This window comes from Myotis daubentonii, chromosome 9 (assembly GCF_963259705.1).
Source record: "Myotis daubentonii chromosome 9, mMyoDau2.1, whole genome shotgun sequence".
NCBI classification, from domain to species: Eukaryota; Metazoa; Chordata; class Mammalia; order Chiroptera; family Vespertilionidae; genus Myotis; species Myotis daubentonii.
In genome coordinates, this window is record NC_081848.1 from 18,852,654 (window position 1) to 18,879,549 (window position 26,896).

The 26,896-nt window shown below is 40.2% G+C and overlaps 1 protein-coding gene across 1 annotated transcript in view; it reads left to right on the top strand.

Moving 5' to 3' along the window:
* TRPC6 (transient receptor potential cation channel subfamily C member 6) overlaps window positions 1-26,896 on the top strand; it is a 112,442-nt gene that overhangs the window by 75,977 nt on the left and 9,569 nt on the right. Inside the window, exons 4-10 of the mRNA XM_059708056.1 lie at window positions 518-682; window positions 6,672-6,888; window positions 10,188-10,421; window positions 12,820-13,084; window positions 14,384-14,579; window positions 15,615-15,818; window positions 17,730-17,804. Of these exons, the coding sequence (XP_059564039.1) occupies window positions 518-682; window positions 6,672-6,888; window positions 10,188-10,421; window positions 12,820-13,084; window positions 14,384-14,579; window positions 15,615-15,818; window positions 17,730-17,804 (1,356 nt within the window). The remainder of the gene's footprint in view (window positions 1-517; window positions 683-6,671; window positions 6,889-10,187; window positions 10,422-12,819; window positions 13,085-14,383; window positions 14,580-15,614; window positions 15,819-17,729; window positions 17,805-26,896) is intronic.

Consider the following 26,896-nt stretch of genomic DNA (forward strand, 5'->3'; position numbering starts at 1 on the left):
GGTGACTTGGCAGCTGTGGTTCTTGAGTGACGCACCTGGAACCAGAGAGGAGGGAGCCTGATTCCAGCGTGTGTCACCCGAGAACCACCCTCTCATAATCTGGGTCCTTTTGGGGGATGTCAGAGAGCTGGTTTCAGCCTGATGTCTGCAGGTCAGGCCGAGGGACCCCACCGGTGCACAAATCCGTGTACCGGTCCTCTAGTATAATTATAAACATCCTTGTGCAAAACATTGATGGATCTTTTCACAATATTAAATTTCAAAAAATTTTTATGCTTTGAAAGAAATCCCATTTGTTATGAAGGGAATGTTTGATAAATTGGAATCTCCTAATTTGTCTAATACATATTAGAACATCCTGCCATCTTGCTTGCTGTCAACTAGATGCTTTATGTTTGTTCCTTAATTCTAACAATATTTTTCATGGGAAAGAACAGAACAAGACATTAGAACAAAAGAAAATAGTTTATGCTGAACTTAAATCAAGCTGTTAAATGTTTTGTCACTTTCCTGCTAGTTTGTAGCCCATCCAAATTGTCAGCAGCAGCTCCTCTCCATATGGTATGAGAACCTGTCTGGCTTGAGGCAGCAGACGATGGCCGTCAAGTTCCTCGTGGTCCTTGCTGTTGCCGTGGGACTGCCCTTCCTGGCTCTCATTTATTGGTTTGCTCCGTGCAGCAAGGTATGTCTGTGAAACCCGGACCTCGTCATTTCCTAGGAGCATGTCTAGTTGAACATCTCAGAGGCGGTTGGTTATGCATGGAAAATTCCCTTCCCAAATGAGCATTTTAGGAAGGTCATAGTTGGGCTTAAGTAATCTTATTGTTTTCTAATGTTGCAAAAGTAACATATATTAGCTAGGAAATAGAAAAAGAAATTCAAAGAAGGGAACATTCACCTGTAATAGCTTCACTGTCAATGTGCCAAAGAAAGCCTCAGTTACTATGGCAGTATATCGTCCTGTCTATGCATATCTTTTTATAGTTTTAAATGCGGCTACATAGCATGCATTGAGCAGGTATTTCACATAACATTATAAAAGATAAACATGTTTCCTCTCTTTATTTTTCCTCTGGCAAATTTGACATGAATTTTTTTTCTGTATTTATTTTAGCTAATATGACCCGATAAATCTTCATTTAAATAAAGGACTATCATATTTAAAAAACACACTAATATAATGTAGATGCAGTGAAGAATATTTATTTTAGGGACAGCCTGGATAAACTTTTTTTTTTTTAAGCCAAATCTATCTAACCAGGCTTTGCTGAAAATATGTTCAGATGGACCTGGCCTTTCATTGGTGACAGAACAAGCTTGAAAAATATTCAGATGTTTGAATTCTGTTAACAGGCACAGACATTTGTCTGTCCTGTGTTGCCAGCTATCATATTTTTCATACTTTGGAGGCCGCATTTCTGGAACTGTTTAAGTTACAACTCCGACAGACTGAAATAATTCTACAGCTACATGGCAACATGTCTGCGGGGCCATCTATTTATGTGCTCTGCAGAAATGTCAGCTGAATCACATGCTGGTCTGAAACAGCGGCATGACTCACTTTCAAACATTTGTAAATGCGGGGGTGCACACCAATACCACCACTACCAACATATTGCTTTATTACTTAGTCGCATGTATGGTGCTTTCGCCTAAAAGGGACTTTTCTCAGCAGCTTTTGGTAGAAACCTGATGCGAAGCCTTTTCCTTTTTAAATACGATGTGAACTTCATAATTACTTCTGGTGATGACAATAGGAACTGCTGATAGATTTTATGAGTGTAAAATCTATCGCCATTACAATACATAAGGCCTCAAATTTATCTCTGAAATATGAAGGTTGAAAAGAATGAGATTTACTAGCATTAGGAATTTATAGCAGAATTTCTTCTGGAAAGTTATAATATTTTGTCTTCCCTCTTTCATAGGAATACAGATTGCACTTCGAAAAAACATCTAAATCGTCCTTAGCAGAACAAAGGTCATATCAATGTATACAGTCTCTGTTCTGCTTCTAGTCACATTTCCTGAGTCTTCAGAGATTGAAGATGAATTTAAAGGGGAGGAGTTTCTGAATTATATATTCTGAGATCAGTTGAATTATAATAACTTTTCTAAGCTGAATAATTGTCCTTCCCCCTATCCAGTGAGTTCAAAAGCGTAATGTGTTCCAGAGAATTTGGTGTTTTGACAGCGAATATCTTTGGCAGTCCTTAGAGTGACACATTACCTACCTTTTGATTGAATCCTAATTAACCTTATTTCCTTCACTATTTCTTCTTCCCTGGCCATGTTTCTGTCTGGCATCTGTTTTCCATCCTCGTTTATGAACACTGAGGCAAATAATCAAATTAAAAGGACACTGTCAAGGTATTTTCATCTCATATTAAAACCTCTTTTACTGACTGTTCTTTAGCCTTTGAAGCATGATGGTAAAATCCATTTTACAATTTTTCCATTTAGCAATGAGCATAAACATTATTTGCAGGTTGCAGAATTAATTTTTTATGGGGGAAGATTGCTTAAGCTACATGATGCTTTTATTTAAAGTACTATTTTCCAATACATCCAGGCAAGTTTAGCCAGAGCGTACTGTAGGCCTGTGCACCTTGACAGAGTCCCATTTCTGTTTGAAGTTGTTTTTCTTTTTTTAGATTGGCTCTCTTCTCCTTCCAGAAACTTTTTTTTTTTTTGGTCCTTAGTTATTCTGTTTTTCCACTATAATCTAAATATCAATGGCTTTATGCTCATTACCATAAAAATAGGTCATGCTGTGGTTTAAAATTATTTTAGTTTAAGTTGGTGTCAACCTTTTCTATTCCTATTGGTATTCGGTAGTTAGGTGTTTGGTTATCAATAAATACTTGAAAAGAGTATGATCTATAATATTTAAAAGCAGGTTTTGTGTCAGTGCTTCCACTCAATAATTTCCAGGTCCATCAGTTGTTTACCTCATGCATTGATGAGTCCCTCACTTTACATGTTTCCCCCCCCCCCCCAGAAATTTGTTTACATCTCAGGAGATACAAATGAAAAATTTTTACTAAAATGGAAAAATCACGTAAACTCCTAAAGTCCATGAAATGGTACCAAAATCTGCCTTAGTTTAAAGAAAAACACAACTCTCAGTGATTTTGTTGGCGATGGGAAAACAGCACCAGATGTTAACCAGCAACCTTCAAGACAAATTGTAACAAAAAGGTTTATTTAGAAAGAAATGGGCTCAGAAAACAAGTTAGAACAAGGAGAGAGAGAGAAAGAGAGAGAGAGAGAGAGAGAGAGAGAGAGAGAGAGAGAGAGAGAGAGAGAGAAAGAGAGAGAGAGAGAGAGAGAGAGAGAGAGAGAGAGAGAGAGAGGAACCCTGGGGAAAGAAGAGGGTGGGGAAAGGCAGAGGCATGCTGCATAGAGAGAGCCTGCCTGGGTCCTCTGTCCTGAGGGCTTTCATCTGAGGTCCCGGGGGAAGAGCTCAATGGAGCACTCATCAGCTCTCCTGGTGTGTCTCCTCAGGGCATGGTCTCCCCTGATTCATTAGTCAGTGCCGCTGGTCCCGGTGTCTTGGTGTCTTCGGTGTCACTCCCCCTGCTTTTGCTGCTTCTCTGCCCTGGAGCTGAAATACAGCTGAGGCCTAGAGGTCATCTCCAGGAGTCAGTGCTTAAGGCAGTGGTCCTGCAGGGCTTGTAGTTTTGCCCTGTGGCTAGGCCCCTGGAGCGCTCGGCCTGGTGACCCTCTGCACCTGGCCCATCCTTCCTGCCCTGCTCTTGCCTATCTAACTGCCGGCTACAATTTGTAATAGGAAATGGAGGATATGAATATCCAAACGCACCATTTTAGTTTCCTGCCAACCAATTTTTAGTTTTTTTATTTGTTTTCTTTGAACTAGAACGTTTAATAAGCAGCAAAAACACCTGGTTTGAGTCTCCTCTCTCCCTTCTGAATAAAATAAAGGTGTAATGTTACATAAAGGCCAGTAACTCAATGAAGAAGGTAGGCCAGCCAGGTCCGGGGTGAGGCACAGACCAGACACCCTGCCCCGAATAAGTGAACATTGACTGGGTGTGTCCAGGACAGCAAAACTCAGGTTCCAGAGTTCATTCAGACGGTGGCCCACTCTAACATAGCTTTATTCTCAACTCTGTTCTACACTCCAGCCTTTTCTCTTCTCCTTCTCCTTCTACTTTGCTTTCTCCTTCTCCTATTTTAATTTGTGCTCTCTTGTGTTTGGGATAACTTTCTATTTTGAAGGCTACCTCTGATTCTTTCTGGAACAAGGCAGAATATAAATACATATGCCATGGATTTTACTACTAACAGTCAGTGCCCCATCCCAGTTTTCCACAGCAGAGAAATAAATTGAAAAATTTTAAAAATTGGTTTAAGATTTATAATAGCTTTTTTCCAAGAGGAACTTATTAAATCTTGTGCTACATTTTTATTTGCTATAATACGTGACTAAAATAAATCACATGTAAAACATTGTAGAATTAAAATGAAGCACATGGTACACCATGAAAAAAGAAATTAAAAACACATTTATGTTCATTTGTTAACAGTCTATAATTTTTAAAAACATAGCTAAGGACAACACAACAGAAAATGAAATCCACTTTGTTTCTCATGTGTTTTAACCTGCCCTAATTTGATTATTTGAGAGTTCTATTTAAAAAAAATAAAAAAATACTCTGAGTCAAATAATGAGCATTTTTATGGAAGTATGGTTTTCAGAGATGATTTTCATAGCAGATTTTCACAAAGTGACTTTGGATTGGCTCTACAATATATCTAGCTAGACGGATCCATTGGTTTAAAACTATAGAAAGATATAGACACAGACATACACACACACACATATGCACACACTCTCATGCAAATACCCTGATGTCTGGTCTGGCCTAAATTCAAGAGACAAGGAACTGAACTATATGATTTATTCTAGCCTTAACTTTTAAGATTTTGAAAACTATACATTTAAAAAAAAACTTGCAGAAACAGAGTACATTGATTTCATTTCTTCCATACAGCATTTAGCTATTTAAAGTCTTTTTAAAATTTTTCAACTTCCCCCCCCCCCCAACTACATATTATATTAGTTTTAGGTGTATAGCATAGTGGTTAGACATTTATATAACTTACAAAGTGATCCCTCTAATAAGTCTAGTACCACTTGGCACCATACATATTATTGACTTAAAAAGAACCTTTTTTGTTTTCTCTAAGAATTTACACGTACTTATATATACATTTTAATGATAAAATAAGAAATTACTTTGCAAACCAAATTAACTTTGAAACAAGAATGCCTGAGTTCAAATTCCAGCTCTACCATTTAGGAGCTGTGAGACCTTTAAGTAAAGTTCTGGATCTCACCTCTTCAGTTGTTTTTCAATCAGTAAAATGGGTATTTTGGTATCGCCTACCTCTTTGAATTGTAATGATTATATGAGTTAACAGAGTAAAGCACTTAAAACAGTACTTGGCACATAATAAATACTGGCTGTGTTGTTGGTATTATCTTGGGAATTTTTCTGTAATAATAAACTCATTTGAAAGGCTGTTGAAAGCTCTGGGCTCTCTCCTAAGAAAACAACTGCACACACATACTGAGTTTTGCTGCCCATGTCAGGGGATGCATAGAGCCCCCTGAGACACATCCTGGCCACATACCACCCTCTGCCCCAGCTAGAGTTTGTGCATCTCAGATGGAAATGAATCCTGTACTGCAGAGGCACGAGAGCTTTTATTGTCTCCATATCTCATAGGAAGAATTTGATTTTCACATAATTTAGGAAATTCACTTATTGCCACTTAGCTAATGAAGGAATGAAACTGGAACTTGAACCTAAAACATGGGGCTTTTACCCCAGCATCATTCCAGGACAGTGTCCCAGCACATTATGGGAACTGCCCTGCCGTCCTCTCCTCAGAGGTTCTTTTCCTGGTACTCATGACTTCTACTCCATGTACAACTTCACCAAAATAGCAACATCACGTGAGGCCCAATTGTACCCACGTCGGTGAAATATACGTGAGGACAACATTGCAAAGTAGACTCCGCGTGATATTTTTAATACTGCTTCCTCAACACTTCATGCCCACTAAATTAATTTGCTTTTTATGAATAATAATGATACTATGCTCTGCCTTTTGTCATTATTATATTTAAAAATATTATTTTATCAGTGCTATATAATGTTTTAAGAATTTACATATTATTTAATAATTTAACACTTATTTAATTATCCACCCAGACCATCAACATACCAGTATGTAGATGAGGAATGTGACCAAAATTTTATAGCAGCATAAAGAATTATTCCATCATTAGTTTTATAAATATACACCATCACCTAAAGCAGTGGTTCTCAACCTTCTGGCCCTTTAAATACAGTTCCTCATGTTGTGACCCAACCATAACATTATTTTCGTTGCTACTTCATAACTGTAATGTTGCTACTGTTATGAATCGTCATGTAAATATCTGATATGCAGGATGGTCTTAGGCGACCCCTGTGAAAGGGTTGTTTGACTGCCAAAGAGGTCGTGACCCACAGGTTGAGAATTGCTGAAAGGGGACCACTGGAGTACACAGGTGGTTATTCTTATGTATATGCATGTGTGTTTTGCAAAATGTACAAAACGAAGCTAAGATTTTCTTTTGGTGTGTGTTATGGCAGATGGGGAAGATCATGCGTGGACCATTCATGAAGTTCGTAGCACACGCAGCCTCCTTCACCATTTTTCTGGGTCTGCTAGTCATGAATGCAGCTGACAGATTTGAAGGCACCAAACTCCTTCCTAATGAAACCAGCACAGATAATGCAAAACAGCTGTTCAGAATGAAAACATCCTGCTTCTCATGGATGGAGTTGCTCATCATATCCTGGGTAATAGGTAAAGGCTGAGTTTCCTTCATCATTTATTTTTGCAGCCTTAGCAGTTGGACTGAATGACACTGATTCCTTCACACATCAGTCATACAAATATATGCAACATGACACAATGCACCCCACACCATGATTTTCTTTGTGTTTTTAAAGCAGAGTTAGTTTGGGTTCATTATCAGTGTCATAGTCTTCTCACAGGCCCCCCAAGACCCCCAGGAAGAAAATAAATAGGATAGTATTAATCAAACCCCATCAGTGATGAAAAACCACTATTCATATTTTGGGAGAGCTGTGACATAAAGATTAAAAACAACCACATGATTTTACATTGAGATTTAATAGGAACTCAATCTAATGGGCACTTATTTTTGCATTTTTGAAACATTACATACCAGAGACTGTTTGGATAGTTTATTTTATTTATTGATTTTTTTTTTGAGAGAGATCAATTTGTTGTTCCACTTATTGATGCATTCATTGGTTGATTCTTGTTTGTGCCCTGACTGGGAATCAAACTCTCAACCTTGGTGTATCAGGATGATGCTCTAACCAACTGAGCCACCCAGCCAGGTTTCAAAGCTCTTTATATACATCAACTCACACAGTCTTTCTGCCTCTGCTTTCTAATCTGTAGCATAATAATACATCTACCTTACAGCATTATGTTATCTTTGGAGCTCCCAGGTGGTAAGTGAAACAGAAGGAATGCAGTGTTAACAGCCACAGTATGTGTCAATCAATCATACATATGACTTGTCATTAATATAATGCAAATGCGAATGATATTTCAATGGGATATTTATGAATGAACATATTAAGTGCCTTTGTTAGGTAGTGAGGATACTGAGGTGAATGAGACGCAGTCCTTGCACTGAAGTCTGGGAGCAGGTCAATGAATAAACCTGCCTTTGTGGAGAAGACTTAATGAGCACACAGTGTTTTGTTTTATTTTATTTTAAGAAATGTAAAGCAAGGGAGCAGGCTTTTTCTCTACTGCCCTAGAGGCAGAATGAGCACCAGCCGGTCCACACAGAGGAGATACTTCCTGCACATTCAACAGTGGGATGAGCAGCCTTCAGAATAGTAAGCACGTCCTCTCCAGACAAGTTCAAGCAAGGCTTGGTCCCCACGGAGAAGTGGGTTTCAAATTATGCTAGGCAGCTCTCGGGGCCTCGCAGGGCACGTAAGACAGGGAATCTTTCTTCAGGTGGAATACTTCACTGTGGTTTTTTTTGTTTTTTAAACTTTAGTAATATATTTTTACCAATAATTCTGAGAGAGAGAGAGAGAGAGAGAGAGAGAGAGAGAGAGAAGAGAAAAAGAGAGAGAGAGAGAGAAGATGGGAAAATGGGAGGAAGGAGAGGAAGCTTTGAAAACAACTAGACCACATGAGTTTAAATGTCCCATTGATCCCTATGCTTCAGTTCTCCCTTGTCTCCTATTAAGGAGGCTGGCAGGAACCCAAGGACCACAAAAGGAAAGCTGCCTTCAGATTTTTCTCATCCCTGTGCATAGTTTTGGGGTTGAGGGAGGAGGTGTGTGTGTGGTTAAGTGTATACATGCAGTATATTCTGTTTTAAATTTGATCCACTAAAATATGTATGAATTTAATTCTAGTCATCTCTTAATGTGGAAAAATGCAAAATAAAGTAATGAAGTTATCTTCTCATCAAAGCACATACTTAGTGATGCACTGAATTCTAGTTTAGAGAAAAGCGCATAGTAAGTTGTTAGCAGGCAGAGACCACACACATGGCAGGTTCTTGGTTAGAGGTTCATGACAAACAGGAGAATATGGGGCAGGTGGTTGCTGGGTGGAAGAGGAGGTTAATTTCAACTAGGGGACTATGAAAGCCTTCTTGATGGAGGCAGGTTTGACTAGTTATTGGAATCCAAAGATTATATTCCTCCACAGGGCTCTAGGAGGAAACAGGACTTCAGAGAGTAGGGTATCTTAAAGGTAAGAGGCGTAAAGTCCCTCCTTTATAATAAAGCAAGATTCTTCAAATTAAGGAAGGGAATATAGACCAATCATAGAAATTTAAAAAGAGTAAGTGCTCAATAAATTTTACTTGTTATTTTCCCCAAGTGCCAGACACAATAACATGAAGTTCACATGAGTTGTTTATCTCATAACAATTCTCTGAATTAGGTGCAAGCTACTCTCATACCCATTTTACAGATTGAGTTTTATAAAGTTGAAGTAACTTGCCAAAGATTACAGGGCTAATGAGTGGAGGAACAAGGTCAAATCTATGGAGATTTGATCCCCAAACCTATGTTCCTAAGTACTACACTAAATTTTAGAGAGAGTGTGCAATATTATTAATAATCCCACCAGCAAGAGACCCCTGCTATGAATAATATCCCGAGTTCCTTCTAGTCTTTTATTGTGCTTGCTTTAAACATAAAGTCATGGAATAGATAGCATATTTAACTTTTTTCCTTAACATGTTTAAATGCTTATGACAAACATTTTCCACCGTCTTATTCCAGGTCTTCCAAGAAGGAGGTGCAAAGACAGGATTAAATATATGACAGTTCTTTAAGGGAGATTGAAATTCTATGAAGGGAAATTTCATGTGGGAGAAAATGGGGAGGAAGCTGAGGAAAGGGGCAAGGGCTGTCAGAGTGGGATGTGAGCCTGGTTCAGGGAGGGAGAGAGGGAAGGGAAGTTGGGAAGAAGCATCCTAGATCTCCATGCAGTCAAAGGGAAGTTCAATAAGGCTGTCAGGAAATCCTTGAACCAAAATCAGCCCTCGGAGTAGTCCCCCGTGTCTCCCAAGAATGGGTGCTCTCACTCTCCGGCTGGGAGCAGCCCCTGGAAAGCATCGTTGTGGGACAAAAATGGCAGTAGATTTCAGAATGCAGACACCGAGGCCCAGGGCCAATTAAATTCTTGGTCTGTGAGGTCTATGAGGTACATTCTCATGGTCACTACCCCATGGTAATGAAAATATTAGTATCATATCAAATGGCTGTGAGTGTGTGTGTCTTGGTTATAAAGAATACTACAGTAAACATCTTTTTAATACACTATTTTATGTATAGTGTTAAATGGATCAAATAATGGGTTTTTTTAAAGCATCCTGATGAACTTTGTCAAATTGCTTTCAGATAAGGCTCTGATATTGCTGGACTGTGCGATTTGGGGAGACATGGGAATTATGGATGAATGGTTGGTTTGAGGCCAAATGCTGAAGGGTTTTGAATATCAGGTTGAGGTCTTTCAAATTTATTTTGTTTTATTGAAGAGCGTAGGCTGGAATGAAATTGAATTGATAATTTAACCCCTTTCCAATGCAGGCATGATATGGGCTGAATGTAAAGAAATTTGGACTCAAGGCCCCAAGGAATATTTGTTTGAGTTGTGGAATATGCTTGACTTTGGTATGTTAGCGATCTTTGCAGCATCATTCATTGCAAGATTCATGGCATTTTGGCACGCTTCCAAAGCTCAGAGCATCATTGATGCAAATGATACTTTGAAAGACTTAACAAAAGTCACATTGGGAGACAATGTGAAATACTACAATTTGGGTGAGTTTACAGTAAACAGTCAATATATGTTAATGAAAATGTAGAATTTTCTTCTAAAAGTACATGGCATTAGTAGTTTGGTTATTACCCGTTCTCATTGAATTATTGGTTAGTTTCCAGCTTCTCCAGAGTATCTATATCTGAAGAAGCATGTGTTTTGCCTCTTCCTTCTATTTTTCTTCTGGTTGGAAACATCTCTTAGTCACAGGAATGATCTCACTGATCTCTTGGATCAGTTGGCTAACTATCAGACTCCATTGAGAATGCTTGCCTTGTGTCTTAGAGTTATTTTCTCCTCGTCTCTATTAAACACACGACTCCTTGTTTTTTCATGTCCGGTTTGTTTGTTTTGGTTTTGTTTTGTTTTCAGATTCCACATGTAAGGGACATCATACAGTGTTTTTGTCCTTCTCTGTCTCACTTAGCGTGATGTCCTCAAGGTCCATCCATGTTTCACATATGACAGGATTTTCTTCTTTCTCATGATTGAATAATATTTCATTGTGTGTATATCACATCTTCTTTTATCCATTCATCCATTGGTGGCACTTTGGCTGTCTCCATATCTTGGCTGTCGTGAACAATGCTATAATAAACAATGGGAGTGCAAAAACAAACAAACAAAAAACTCCCAGTATACATTTGAGTACCATTTCCATTTAAGACATATAGATTATTTGAAAGCAAGGGGATTGTGGGAATCTCTGAAAGGGCCCTAAATAAATGAAACTACTGTTTCCCACCCAGGCTTTGAACTAGTTGAGAAATAAAACAAAAAGTTAATATGGAGGTCAGATCATCACCTCTAATACTGAAAAAGTTCAGGGTAGATGACATAGTTTGAGTTCTCAATCCATGGGCTCAGCAATATTGAACCCCCAGAATTAGGCAGACATATCTTCAAATTTCCAAACAATAATGGTCAGGACAGTCCTCCCCTAAGAGGGGTATGGCAGCATGTGCCTGACCATGTGAGCTTCCTCCATGGAGGGCCAGAGGAGAATTCACAAGAAAAGGAGGACAGAGCTGAGCCAGGTATGCTCAGTTATCCATCCCAAGTCAAGAGTCTGCTAAGTCATTCCACCTCCCCAGGGGAAAGTGACTCAGGATGGAAATAGGTTCAGTTATTTGCCTAGGGAAAATCCCTTCTTGTAGAAACAGGGAGTGGGAAAAATAGACTTCCTCTGTATACTTGTTTTAAACCCTCTGATAAGAAATCAGTTAACATATTCATTGATATCTCTACCAGTTATTGGCTATATCACATAAGGATTTATTTTTTTATTATTAACTTGCAGTATTTCTTTTACCATTTAACTACAGTTTTTAATATACAGAATTTTATAAAGTTAAAGCGATCTGTTTATATGTAGCACTTATATTCAAAGCACTGTGTATATGTTCTCAAAAAGAAAACTAATCCACTTCTCAGCAAGTAAACAAAGACACACTTATAATAATGTTTTTCCTGTTTGTTTTTTTAAAATATTTTATTGATTTTTTACAGAGAGGAAGGGAGAGAGATAGAGAATTAGAAACATCGATGAGAGAGAAACATCGATCAGCTGCCTCCTGCACATCTCCTACTGGGGATGTGCCCGCAACCCAGGTACATGCCCTTGACCGGAATCGAACCTGGGACCTTTCAGTCCGCAGGCCGACGCTCTATCCACTGAGCCAAACCGGTTTCGGCATGTTTTTCCTTTTTATTACACATTTTTTTTGCATTTTTCTTATGATGCTTTCTTAATTGGTTTTTTGATGACCTAACATAGTAATATATATAATTATATCAGGTCATCAAAATTAATAAATGCATAATTGCTCATTTTTATGATGAAAATAGACTTGAGTGACCCATAAAATTACTTTAGTAAATTTAAATAACTACAAGTATTCCACAAGCCCCAAAACAGATAATAGTGTTATTATCGTTTAAGATTAAATAATAAATGCTACCATTTATTTAATATCAACTACTTTCTAAACATGGAATGTGTATGTTTTTGTATTGAATTCTCACAACAGATTGATAGTGATAGAAGTGGTATTATCTCATTTTCAAGGACGGGAAAATAAAAACTAAGAGAAGTTAAATAATTTGTCCCAGCTTTTCTAGGCTACCTACTGGAATTTTTATATATACTGAGTTTGTAGTTTGAGCTCTTAACCATTATGCTATTCTCTTATGGAAAATTGCCAGCAAACCAACTAGGAGGGTCATTTTCTCAATAAATTCACTAGCTCAATTAGACCTGACATTTAAAGAAGCCCTTTAAGAACAGAGAATTCCATCGGGAACTAGATTGCTAATGTAATTACATTCTTAACCAGAAAAAGTTACTTAAGTAAACAGCTTAAAGAAACTCACCATAACTCGTGTCTTCTTTTTTCCTAGCCAGGATAAAGTGGGACCCCTCTGATCCTCAAATTATATCTGAAGGTCTTTATGCAATTGCTGTAGTTTTAAGTTTCTCCAGAATAGCTTATATCTTACCCGCAAATGAAAGCTTTGGACCTCTGCAGATATCACTTGGAAGAACAGTAAAAGACATCTTCAAGTTCATGGTCATCTTCATCATGGTGTTTGTGGCCTTCATGATTGGAATGTTCAACCTCTACTCCTACTACATCGGTGCAAAACAAAACGAAGCCTTTACAACGTATGTGATCTCAGATGTTTTGATGATGGTGATTACAGATGAAAGAAATATGAGCTTAAATGGTTATAGATTTAATAAATCTTGTGTAAAACAAAACGAGACCTTCATGATGTATATGTTCTCAAATGTTTTGATGGTGAAGATTGCAGATTAAATGAATGTTGGCTTAACAGTGTTTGCATATTTTCATCGGATAAATAGTGCTTTGATTTTCCTCTTCAGCAAAATGAGATTTGTAAATGAGTTGAAAGGACTAAAAAATATAAGCACCTTCCTAGTATAAAGTGATAATAGCTAACATTTTTAGAGCCAGGTACTGTACTATGATTTTATTATCTCCATTTCACAAAAAGAGGAAGCTAAGGTTCAGAAAGTTAAATACCTTGCTGAATGTTGTTGCACAGCTGCCAGCATTTGGGAAAGCTGAGATGTAACCCCTTGTCCACTGACTTCAGCATCTGTGCTCTTAACTGCTGGGGTGCTGACTGTGAGCACAGCTGCTTTCCTAATTTAATTTGTCAGATCATATTGAGATCTGAATTATCAACAGTGACAAGAGTTTTGGCTTATGTTCACCATAGACACACATGTTAGTTTGTTTTTAATAAATATGTTTGGAATTGATTACACAAATATTAGGTCCTCAGTGTCACAATCAGAAGCATCAACTGGAGCATAACCTATTGTTACCCATATTTTTGTGAAGTGCGGTTTATCAGATAAAATGAACAAACAGGCTTAGCTTTCCTCAGTAATTATGCCTAAAGTATTGAAATACCTACCAAGACATGTCAGTGATTTTGATAACAGTGTATATCTGTAATAGTATATGTTTATATTGTCATATTTTCCTTAAGACACATACTATTGTTATCTACTCTTTATTGCATATAAGTGGAAGTATACATGAGCAGGAAACTTAAAAGGGCTCTAACAAATTGAACTGTTATTATTAAGCAATACATTTAACACTTTCATTGCCTAAGCTATGGATTATTTAAATGTTAACATTTGTAGTTATGAAGTCATGTTAATAACATTTATTGAGTACTTATTATGTGCCAGATATTGTGCTGTATGCTTCGTATGCACAATATTATCTCATTCTTGCAACAATCCTGGAAATAAAAGTTATTGTTCCCATTTTATAGAAAAAACTTAGGTTTAGGGAAGTAAAGAGTTTTTTTCATGACTACCTAATAATTTGCAAAGACATTAAATTAACTCACTTTTATTATGGAACCACTGTCAGTTATTTATATTCTTTATTATTTCCTTTCTCTATCTTTTTCCCCCCAGAGTTGAGGAGAGTTTTAAGACACTGTTCTGGGCTATATTTGGACTTTCTGAAGTGAAATCAGTAGTCATCAACTATAATCACAAGTTCATTGAAAACATCGGTTATGTTCTTTATGGCGTCTATAATGTTACAATGGTTATTGTTTTGCTAAACATGTTAATTGCAATGATCAACAGTTCATTCCAGGAGATTGAGGTATAATCTCTATATCTTTGTGTACTCTGTGCCTACATGTTTTAACTATTGTGTACTCTGTGCCTACATGTTTTAACTCAGCAATGGTGATGAAAATCCAGACTTCTTTCCCTCCTTTGTTCTTTTCCTGTTTTATATAATTGTTTGACCAGTAAGCTAGTCTTTGCTTCCAAATGTAACATCAGTGGATGTGTTGGGGGAGTAAGACATAAGGAGGAGAAATGCTGTCTGATTCTTCATTGTTAAAAAATTTAGAACTGCTATATCAGTTTTAATTTATATTTTATTTAAAAATGTATTGCTTATGAATACCACTGCTATCCAAATCTTTTTGTATGTTTTTTTAAATACTCGCTCAAGTATATTTTTTCCATTGATTTTAGAGAGAGTGAAAAGGAGGGGGAGTGAGATAGAGAGGGAGAAAGGGAGAGAGAGAGAGAGAGAGAGAGAGAGAGAGAGAGAGAGAGAGAGAAACATAGATCTGAGAGAGGCACACCAATTGCTTGTCTCCTGCCCTGACCAAGTATGTGACCTTGACCGAGAATCAAACCCAGGACCCTTCAGTGTGTGGGCTGTCGCTCTAACCACCGGTATACTAGTACACAGGCCAGGGTCTCCAAATCTCTTTGAGTGAGGTTCATAATTGACCTTTTCTGAAATTTAGAATGATTATAAATTTTTATTACAGAAACCTTGGCCTGTGAGTTAATCAAATAAGTCATTTGTTGCAGAATAAAAGAGTGACTAATTTTTATAGTGCTTTTCACAATGTAGGAAAATACATTTATACATGCCAGTGTATTTATAAACACATGCAGATTTTGAGATCTGTAGTCCTATTAGCCTGATAAAATTTTAGACATATTTAGGAGAGTGTGTGAGTAGAATCAACCCTTTGAAAAAGTCTTGGAGCAGTCTTTGGGGTCTGGGAGTGTTTGCAGGCATCATTACTTTAGCGAGGCACACAGTGTTGGAGATATCCTAGTAACTTTGTTTATGCATCTCCTTGCCGAACTGTCATGTGTCTTTGCATAGGATGATGCTGATGTGGAATGGAAGTTTGCGAGGGCCAAACTTTGGTTTTCCTACTTTGAGGAGGGAAGAACTCTTCCTGTTCCCTTCAACCTGGTGCCGAGTCCGAAGTCTTTGTTTTACCTCTTACTGAAGCTCAAGAAATGGATTTCTGAGCTGTTCCCGTGTCACAAAAAGGGTTTCCAGGAGGATACTGAGATGAACAAGGTAATTTGACTTGATAATTGTTTATTGTATTTTAAAATGCTGTGGCTATTTAATTTTTTTGAAATATGTTTTGTTTATTTTTTTAGAGAGAGAGGAAGGGCGAGGGAGGGGGAGAGAGAGAGAGAGAGAGAGAGAGAGAGAGAGAGAGAGAGAGAAACATTGATTGGCTGCCTCCTTCACGCCCCCAACTGGGGATCGAGCACACAACCTGGGCATGTTCCCTGACTGGGAATCGAACCACTGACCACCTGGTGCATGGGTTGATGCTCAACCAACTGAGCCACAATGGCCCAGGCAAATACTATGGCTGTTACAACTACTATAAAAAGAAGCAGTCCATTATAAGATGCCCATTTATTTCTTATGTAGTCAGTTAGCTCAGCACGGTCTTTTGGCTTATGTCTGTTTAACAGGAGCACATTGGACATGTCCTACTTAAAAGAATATAAGAAAATTTCATGAAATGTGACTAAAATAATGTAATACATTATTTGGAGCAGATACTGAAAGGGAGAGCTTTTCTGGGGCCCATTTTTGCACTTGTGGCCGTTTGTCTCTCACCTCACTTTCAATTTATACAGCTGGGCAAAGCATCAGTAGCTGATTGTGACTTGGGGGAATTTGACTCTTAAGTAACTTCTACATTGGAAAGTTCAGAAATCAACTGCTCACCTGCATTATGGGAGACTAGGCTTGCAGTAAGTAGTTGAGGAAAGAAAAATGTAAGGGTACTAGTTGGAAACAAGAATCCCATGAGCCAATGCAATCTCAAGAAACCATAAAAGAGGTATATTGCTTGGATGAAGGGCTAGGAGGATCACAGTATGTTCAGAAATGTTTAGAGCACATGTGGAATGTTGTATATAATTGTGTGTGTCGGTGGGGCGGGGCGGGGGGGGGGGCGGGTTACTCCACGCAAAAACCCCTGCTGGGTGCAGAACTCTACATCCGGGAGGACTAGAGGCATCCGGACGAGGAGTACCTGGATGGGGACAGGTGTGGATAGGATGTCAGATGATGGGGGATTCAAGGAACTGGCTATTTCACTGGAAGAAGGAGGACTGAAGGGGAACATGAATATCTTTTGAATTCTCACTTTTGACTCTGAAGTACATTTGTTTTGTTTCTGTCCCTTCAAAAATAGGAAGAGAGGCAATAGATGATAGTTGCAAATAGTTCAATTTTAGGTCTATGTAAAAACAAACTTGTAACAAAATCTGCCCAAAAGGGTGGTGGGCTGTCTTATGAAGAAATAAGCCTCCTATCACTGAAAGTAATCAATATGCCGGACGGCCGACATTAGAATACATATAGATCTTCCTACACTGGTGGTCAATTAAGCCAAATGTGTAAAAGGTCCTTGCAATTATAAGATTTTGTCATTGAATAAAAAGAAAACATTCTAATTCCTGCTCCATTTGCTACTTGGGGTTCTCACGTGAATAATGAACTCTCTGAGCTCTAGTTTTACCAACGGCACTATGGGAATAAAGGTTATATCTACATTACGAAGATCAAATCAAGTCAGTATGCAAAAGTGCTTTGAGAATGCCAAAGCCCTTTTTAAATATCATTACTTTTACAATTATTTTGTGTTAGAATTTTGGAAAAATATGCATTTATGCCATTTTTCCAGATGTATAACATAGAACTTAGTGGGTTGAGTAGCAAAAACTTTCCTTACTTAATCACATTGTGATTAGAGCTGCGATCTGAGAGAATTCCATGTGCAAAGGACATATCTAAGCACTTACCAAAGGGAAGACCCCAATAAGAGTATTTTTCTCCCATTGTAATCTGCTTGAGGGTTAGCTCAGATGGCCTTTAAAATGTGGAATAAAGAAAGAGTAAAATTGGCTTTGTAATCCCAAATGTAGCAATTATGCTCATTTTATTATCTCTCTTTAAAAGAGAAATGAAGAAAAGAAATTTGAGATTTTGGGAAGTCATGAAGACCTTTCAAAATTATCACTTGACAGAAAACAGGTAAGATCACCTTTAAAAATATGAAGTCATGCATAGGCTTATCCTTTCAGAGAAAAGAATAAATGTTCAGAAGCAATTTTAAGAAACAGACATTAGACACATTGAAGAATTTAACAATTTTAACAATGCCCAAGGAATCTGCTACCGAGAGCTGGAAATAAAGCTATGTTCAAATAATCAGCAAAAGGAATAAAGTGTTTATTTAAGATATATTAGACACATATTTCTTATGGATGATGGGATATAGGAATGATGGAAAGGAGGAGAAAGCAGAAACAGAGGAAGCCATCAGGGACTGATGGAGCTGGGATTAGACTAGCGGCAGCTCAGGTGGAGAGGATGCACAGCCAGAAGAGCCTCCTCGTTAGTCAGTAATCCAGAAGCTGTCGAAAAGGCACCATGGGAATTCAGTGGCTGCTGTTGATGGCACAGTTCACAGTGAGCAATGTGCCTCAGACATGTGCTCCCCAGTTTGGAGTGGCAGAACCCCCAATGATGGGAACATTTGCTTCCTTCTTGTAGCGTGCCTATAGAGGTGCAAGAAATGCTTCTTGATACAGGGAAATTATACATGAGTTAATTAGGGCAAGGTCAGTGTATCAGAAGGATTTGCATTCAGTTGGACATAAAAAACCAAATCATGGTATTTTACAAGACAGTTTTTCCCCCCCCTCCCACTTCACTCTCCAGGGGTGGGCACTACAGGGCTGGTGCTGGGTCTCAGTGATTTTTTTGGACTTCTTTGTGGTAGTGAGATGCACGATGACAGTTTCACTTCCAGCCATCACACCCACTTTTAGACGCGAAGAAGGAATAGGGGCAGAGGAAAAGTGGGCCATGCCAGCTGACTGCCACCGCTCTCAGAAGTGCTCCCAGCGATTCCTGTTGTTATAGCTCATTAGCCAGAACTATGCTACAGAGTCACTCCAGGGGACACAAATGCCGAAGAGGGAGGCTTTTCTGTTTTGTTTATGCATTATGTTTCCTCCGCCAACACAGTAAGAATATCCATAAGTATTGATACAGTAAAAACATTGAACTAAGTACTTAGAAGATTGGGATCTCATCACATCTCTGCCTTTTTAGCAATTCATTTAACTTCTATAAACTTCAGTTTCCTCATCTGTAAAATAGGGATGATCAAGTTATACAAACCCATCACACAAGACTGTTAGGGAGATTACAATGGTACTTTGTAAATTACAAACACTATGCAAGCGTAAAGTACTTGTCATAGAGAAGTGGCTCTTTTGGTTATTTGGGTATAAATAATTCAATAAATATTTTGCAAAACCAGGTCAGTGTAAGTTTGATTTTACAGTTTTCCTATAAGAAACTACTTGTGCTAAAATTAAGATGAATACATGACACACCAAATCATCAGACACATATGAGAAAAATTCAAGGGGAATCAAATGCCTTTGTTTATGATAGAAATTATAGTATCTCTCAAATCAAATGATATTATTTAGTATCTCCAAAAATCTAGAAAATTAAATTTTATTGTAATAACCTGAAAATACATTTTATATATATTTAAAGGTGTGTATTTCTATTTTTTATTTATCTTCATTGTTGAAAGTACTATAGATGTCCCCTTTAATTTCCCCATTGACCCCTGCCATCCTGCTCCCACTGTCTCCCTAGACCTTCACCTCACTATTGTCTATATCCATGGGTTATGTCTATCTATAATAATAAAAGTGTAATATGTTAATTAGACCGGACATCTTTACAGACGTCCTTCCTTCCAGACAAAGCCGCAGCGGGCAGGGGCAGGGGGCGGCAGATGGGGGCCGGGGCCAAGGCCCTTGCATGAATTTTGTGCATTGGGCCTCTAGTATGCATATAAAATTCTTTGGTTACTCTCTTCCCAAACCTCCCCCACCTTTTCCTCTGAAATATGTCAGTCTGTTGCATGCTTCAATATCTCTGGTTCTATTTTGTTCATCAGTTTCTTTTGCTCATTAAATTCCATATGTAAGTGAGATCATGTGATATTTGTCTTTCTATAACTGGCTTATTCACTTAGCATAGTGAAATCTAGGTTCCTCCATGCTGTCTCAAAGGGTAAGAGATCCTTCTTTTTTACAGTTGCATAGTATTCCATTGTGTTTATGTATCATAGATTATTTTTTTTTATTCATTCATCTACTGATGGTTACTTAGGCTGTTTCCAGATCTTAGCTTTTGTAAATAATGCTGCTATGAATGTTTTATATCTTTTAAACAAGGCTTGGGTCACCTAATACTTTCCAATAGCACATATTTTAATCCTAGATTGAAACAAACTCTTTAAGAGCAGTGCTAAGCATGTGGTATCTGACCCTGGTGTGGATTAACAACATGTTGATTCCAATATCAGTTAGTCATCTAGAGACCCTTTTGTGTAACTATTTATTGTGGGAACCATGGAGATGTGCTATTCATCCCTTCTTGCAGGAGACAGCTGCTCCAGGTGTGGTCAGCTGACAGCCTTCAGTGCAGCCTTTTTGGGGCCCCCTTCAGCATTCCCCCAGGGGCCATGCTCTTCTGGTCCTGGGCATCTGCAGTCATCACAGGACGCCTCTGGGAGCAGTCTTAGCACTGCGCTCCCTGTTGGGCTGGCTGACTTTCCCAGACAATCTGTTCACCTTCCTTCTTTCCCAGGGGAGCCGAGCCCCACAGCCTGGAAGCTATTCTGTCTTCTCTGGCTCCCACTCCCCGTTATCTCTCACCGGCATAATTCTAAAACCTTTCACCCTTCTGACTTGGTCTTCAAGTTTGATTCCTGGGGGACCAAATCAACACAGTGTGTAATATATTTGCCCTTGCCACGTAAGCTTGTGATGAACTGAAGCTGAGGCACATTTTCCATAGCTTGCTTTTTTGTGATACATGAACAATACATCTTCCTGAGAAAATGTTTTTTTAAAGCAACTATGTATAGTTCCAAACATGTTTGCCTATTGCTGCTGAGTTGGACTCTGATATGTGCTGAGAAAAACTCTCATGGTTCCTTCTTCCTTACTCAGTTCACGTGGCTTTTGCTTATTCTTTTTCATGAAGTCTCCATCTAAAACGACAGAGTTTGTATTTCACTCGGTTCTTCTTTTTGAGTCCTTGAAGGTTAAGATGGTTAGGTTGCTCAAAGGCGCCCTTCACATCTGCTTCAAGTACACCATGGACATCAGTAAGATGAGCCCTATAGATACAGTCACACCTCGTTTCTCGAACGTCTCTCATCTCAGATAATTCGGTTCTCCACCAAGTTGTTCACAGAAAATATGTCTCAGTTGTGGCCCAAAACTTCAGTTTTCAACCTGACAAGCCTTTCATGCTGACACCTCAGCATGACAAAAAGCATCTCTCAGGCAACAAACAAAGGAGAGACTGCTTTTGTTGCAGTGAAATCCAATGATTAGCACGAGTTTAAAACATGAAGAGCGTTAATATTGCTAAGGGTGTGAAGTGCTCACAAAATAACAAACACAGGCAATTGAATAGGTAGAAAAGCCATTGTTGGTTGGATAAATGAAAAGCAGGTAGACAGTAATAGCACTTTGGAGGGAGTGAGGTACGAAAAAATTGTTTAAGGCTAATAGGAGGTGGTTTTGATAAATTTAAGAAAAGAAGTGTTTATTTCTAGATTAAACAGTACATTAGATATGTACTGTATAAAAGAAAGGTTAAAGCAGGAAATCATTTGAAGGTCTGCAATGGATTAATGCAATTTACATTATTTCTAGTGGGAAAAAAAGGATTCAGTTTTCAAACAAATCACTTTTCCAACGGCCTTCCAGAACGAATTAAGTTCAGGAACCCAGATCTCAGTATATACTTTTTGAAACAAAGTAAGCAGACCTGTTAATTATTTTTGACCATATCCTCCTGAAGGTCACTGACTTCGGTGGTTGCTGGCATGAGGGTTTCAGATATGCATTCTGAAAGGATGCTGTAAATTAAAAGCTGATCCCTGCCACACAGTGTTACATGTGTAACCTGAAGTGCCAAGACGCTTCTTGAATAGCTGCTGTGCTCTAGCTCCAGAGCAGATCACTTTCCAGTTGTCTCTTTCAGGGTCGGTGTTTACATCTGTGCAGTCAGCAACACGGAGCAGACATGCAGGTGTGTACACCTGTGCAGTCAGCAACACAGAGCAGACATGCAGGTGTTTACATCTGTGCAGTCAGCAACATGGAGCAGACATGCAGGTGTTTACACCTGTGCAGTCAGCAACATGGAGCAGACATGCAGGTGTTTACATCTGTGCAGTCAGCAACACGGAGCAGACATGCAGGTGTGTACACCTGTGCAGTCAGCAACATGGAGCAGACATGCAGGTTTTTACACCTGTGCAGCCAGCAACATGGGGAAGACATGCAGGTGTTTATACCTGTGCAGTCAGCAACACAGGGAAGACATGCAGGTGTGTACACCTGTGCAGTCAGCAACATGGGGAAGACATGCAGGTGTTTACACCTGTGCAGTCAGCAACACAGGGAAGACATGCAGGTGTTTACACCTGTGCAGTCAGCAACATGGGGAAGACATGCAGGTGTTTACACCTGTGCAGTCAGCAACACGGAGCAGACATGCAGGTGTTTACACCTGTGCAGTCAGCAACACGGGGAAGACATGCAGGTGTTTACATCTGTGCAGTAAGCAACATGGAGCAGACATGCAGGTGTTTACACCTGTGCAGTCAGAAACATGGGGAAGACATACAGGTGTTTATACCTGTGCAGTCAGCAACATGGAGCAGACAAGCAGGTGTTTATACCTGTGCAGTCAGCAACATGGGGCAGACATGCAGGTGTTTACATCTGTGCAGTCAGCAACATGGTGAAGACATGCAGGTGTTTATACCTGTGCAGTCAGCAACATGGGGCAGACATGCAGGTGTTTATACCTGTGCAGTCAGCAACATGGAGCAGACATGCAGGTGTTTACATCTGTGCAGTCAGCAACATGGAGCAGACATGCAGGTGTTTATACCTGTGCAGTCAGCAACACAGAGCAGACATGCAGGTGTTTACATCTGTGCAGTCAGCAAAATGGGGAAGACATGCAGGTGTTTATACCTGTGCAGTCAGCAACATGGGGCAGACTTGCAGGTGTTTATACCTGTGCAGTCAGCAACATGGGGCAGACATGCAGGTGTTTACATCTGTGCAGTCAGCAACATGGGGAAGATATGCAGGTGTTTACATCTGTGCAGTAAGCAACACGGAGCAGACATGCAGGTGTTTACACCTGTGCAGTCAGCAACATGGGGAATACATGCAGGTGTTTATACCTGTGCAGTCAGCAACATGGGGAAGACATGCAGGTGTTTACACCTGTGCAGTCAGCAACACGGAGCAGACATGCAGGTGTTTACACCTGTGCAGTCAGCAACACGGGGAAGACATGCAGGTGTTTACATCTGTGCAGTAAGCAACATGGAGCAGACATGCAGGTGTTTACACCTGTGCAGTCAGAAACATGGGGAAGACATACAGGTGTTTATACCTGTGCAGTCAGCAACATGGAGCAGACAAGCAGGTGTTTATACCTGTGCAGTCAGCAACATGGGGCAGACATGCAGGTGTTTACATCTGTGCAGTCAGCAACATGGGGAAGACATGCAGGTGTTTATACCTGTGCAGTCAGCAACATGGGGCAGACTTGCAGGTGTTTATACCTGTGCAGTCAGCAACATGGAGCAGACATGCAGGTGTTTACACCTGTGCAGTCAGCAACACGGGGAAGACATGCAGGTGTTTACATCTGTGCAGTAAGCAACATGGAGCAGACATGCAGGTGTTTACACCTGTGCAGTCAGAAACATGGGGAAGACATACAGGTGTTTATACCTGTGCAGTCAGCAACATGGAGCAGACAAGCAGGTGTTTATACCTGTGCAGTCAGCAACATGGAGCAGACATGCAGGTGTTTATACCTGTGCAGTCAGCAACATGGAGCAGACATGCAGGTGTTTACACCTGTGCAGTCAGCAACACGGGGAAGACATGCAGGTGTTTACATCTGTGCAGGAAGCAACATGGAGCAGACATGCAGGTGTTTACACCTGTGCAGTCAGCAACATGGAGCAGACATGCAGGTGTTTACATCTGTGCAGTCAGCAACACGGAGCAGACATGCAGGTGTGTACACCTGTGCAGTCAGCAACATGGAGCAGACATGCAGGTTTTTACACCTGTGCAGCCAGCAACATGGGGAAGACATGCAGGTGTTTATACCTGTGCAGTCAGCAACACGGGGAAGACATGCAGGTGTTTACACCTGTGCAGTCAGCAACACGGGGAAGACATGCAGGTGTTTACACCTGTGCAGTCAGCAACACGGAGCAGACATGCAGGTGTTTACACCTGTGCAGTCAGCAACACGGGGAAGACATGCAGGTGTTTACATCTGTGCAGTAAGCAACATGGAGCAGACATGCAGGTGTTTACACCTGTGCAGTCAGAAACATGGGGAAGACATACAGGTGTTTATACCTGTGCAGTCAGCAACATGGAGCAGACAAGCAGGTGTTTATACCTGTGCAGTCAGCAACATGGGGCAGACATGCAGGTGTTTACATCTGTGCAGTCAGCAACATGGGGAAGACATGCAGGTGTTTATACCTGTGCAGTCAGCAACATGGGGCAGACATGCAGGTGTTTATACCTGTGCAGTCAGCAACATGGAGCAGACATGCAGGTGTTTACATCTGTGCAGTCAGCAACATGGAGCAGACATGCAGGTGTTTATACCTGTGCAGTCAGCAACACAGAGCAGACATGCAGGTGTTTACATCTGTGCAGTCAGCAAAATGGGGAAGACATGCAGGTGTTTATACCTGTGCAGTCAGCAACATGGGGCAGACTTGCAGGTGTTTATACCTGTGCAGTCAGCAACATGGGGCAGACATGCAGGTGTTTACATCTGTGCAGTCAGCAACATGGGGAAGATATGCAGGTGTTTACATCTGTGCAGTAAGCAACACGGAGCAGACATGCAGGTGTGTACACCTGTGCAGTCAGCAACATGGAGCAGACATGCAGGTTTTTACACCTGTGCAGCCAGCAACATGGGGAAGACATGCAGGTGTTTATACCTGTGCAGTCAGCAACACGGGGAAGACATGCAGGTGTTTACACCTGTGCAGTCAGCAACACGGGGAAGACATGCAGGTGTTTACACCTGTGCAGTCAGCAACACGGAGCAGACATGCAGGTGTTTACACCTGTGCAGTCAGCAACACGGGGAAGACATGCAGGTGTTTACATCTGTGCAGTAAGCAACATGGAGCAGACATGCAGGTGTTTACACCTGTGCAGTCAGAAACATGGGGAAGACATACAGGTGTTTATACCTGTGCAGTCAGCAACATGGAGCAGACAAGCAGGTGTTTATACCTGTGCAGTCAGCAACATGGGGCAGACATGCAGGTGTTTACATCTGTGCAGTCAGCAACATGGGGAAGACATGCAGGTGTTTATACCTGTGCAGTCAGCAACATGGGGCAGACATGCAGGTGTTTATACCTGTGCAGTCAGCAACATGGAGCAGACATGCAGGTGTTTACATCTGTGCAGTCAGCAACATGGAGCAGACATGCAGGTGTTTATACCTGTGCAGTCAGCAACACAGAGCAGACATGCAGGTGTTTACATCTGTGCAGTCAGCAAAATGGGGAAGACATGCAGGTGTTTATACCTGTGCAGTCAGCAACATGGGGCAGACTTGCAGGTGTTTATACCTGTGCAGTCAGCAACATGGGGCAGACATGCAGGTGTTTACATCTGTGCAGTCAGCAACATGGGGAAGATATGCAGGTGTTTACATCTGTGCAGTAAGCAACACGGAGCAGACATGCAGGTGTTTACACCTGTGCAGTCAGCAACATGGGGAATACATGCAGGTGTTTATACCTGTGCAGTCAGCAACATGGGGCAGACATGCAGGTGTTTATACCTGTGCAGTCAGCAACATGGAGCAGACATGCAGGTGTTTACACCTGTGCAGTCAGCAACATGGGGCAGATATGCAGTCGTGTACACCATGTGCATCAGTCCACATGCAGCACAGACATGCTATTTTAGCATTATTGATCTGTTTATGCTGGGTTGAGTGAGACGTGGCAAAGTTAAGAAATCAGTTACATGTCCAGGAACTCTATCCTTGAACTTTTAACAAGTCAGAGGCTATCTTTTGTTGTTGTTGTTAATCCTCACCTGAGGATTTTTTTCTCCATTGATTTTTAGAGAGAGTGGAAGGGAGGTAGAGAGGAAAAGGGAGGGAGGGAGGGAGAGAGAGAGAGAAAGAGAGAGAGAGAGAGAGAGAGAGAGAGAGAGAGAGAGAGAGAGAGAATAGACACATTGATTTTCTCCTGCACCTGGACTGGAAATCGAACCTGCAAGCCCCATATATGGCCTCGTCCGGGAATTGAACTCATGACCCTTTGGTGCGAGGAGCTGACACTAATACTGAGCCACCGGCCAGGGCAGAGGCTATCTTTTTAATCCTGTGGTGAAACAGTCACAGAAAGGAGTGGTTTCGATTTGTCACTTTCACCAGGACCACTTCTCTGGGTGAGTTTGTACAAGTCCCCAGCCCTCTTCAAGCCTGTTGAGTTATAATCTCTGGCAATGAGGCCTGGAAACTGGTATTTTAATAAGACCTCAGGAGGTTTGGATGCTCATCTGGGTGTGGGAATCACTGAGTATTTCATTCCCTGAATAACTTAGTCGTGATCTTGGGCATGTCAGTAAAAAGCAATCTTTGTAAAGTATCTCCAGAATAAATGAACTAGATTAAAACTAACCATGAAATAGGCCCAAAGGCACCAAGCACATATTTATGACTTTTGTATAATAATAACAGCCACAGACATTGTAGAACACCTACTGTATGTCAAGCTACATATTCTACATACCCTATCTCTATAATCCTCACATTAGCTCTAGGAGGCTGGTAATACTATTTTCCCTATTTTGTACACAAAGAATGTGAGGATTAACAGAGGTGAAATGACTTGCTCAAAGTCCCATTTCAGACAAATGACAAAGCCAGAATGCAAATTCACATCTACTTGATTCCAAAGCAAGAGGCTTGCAGACTCT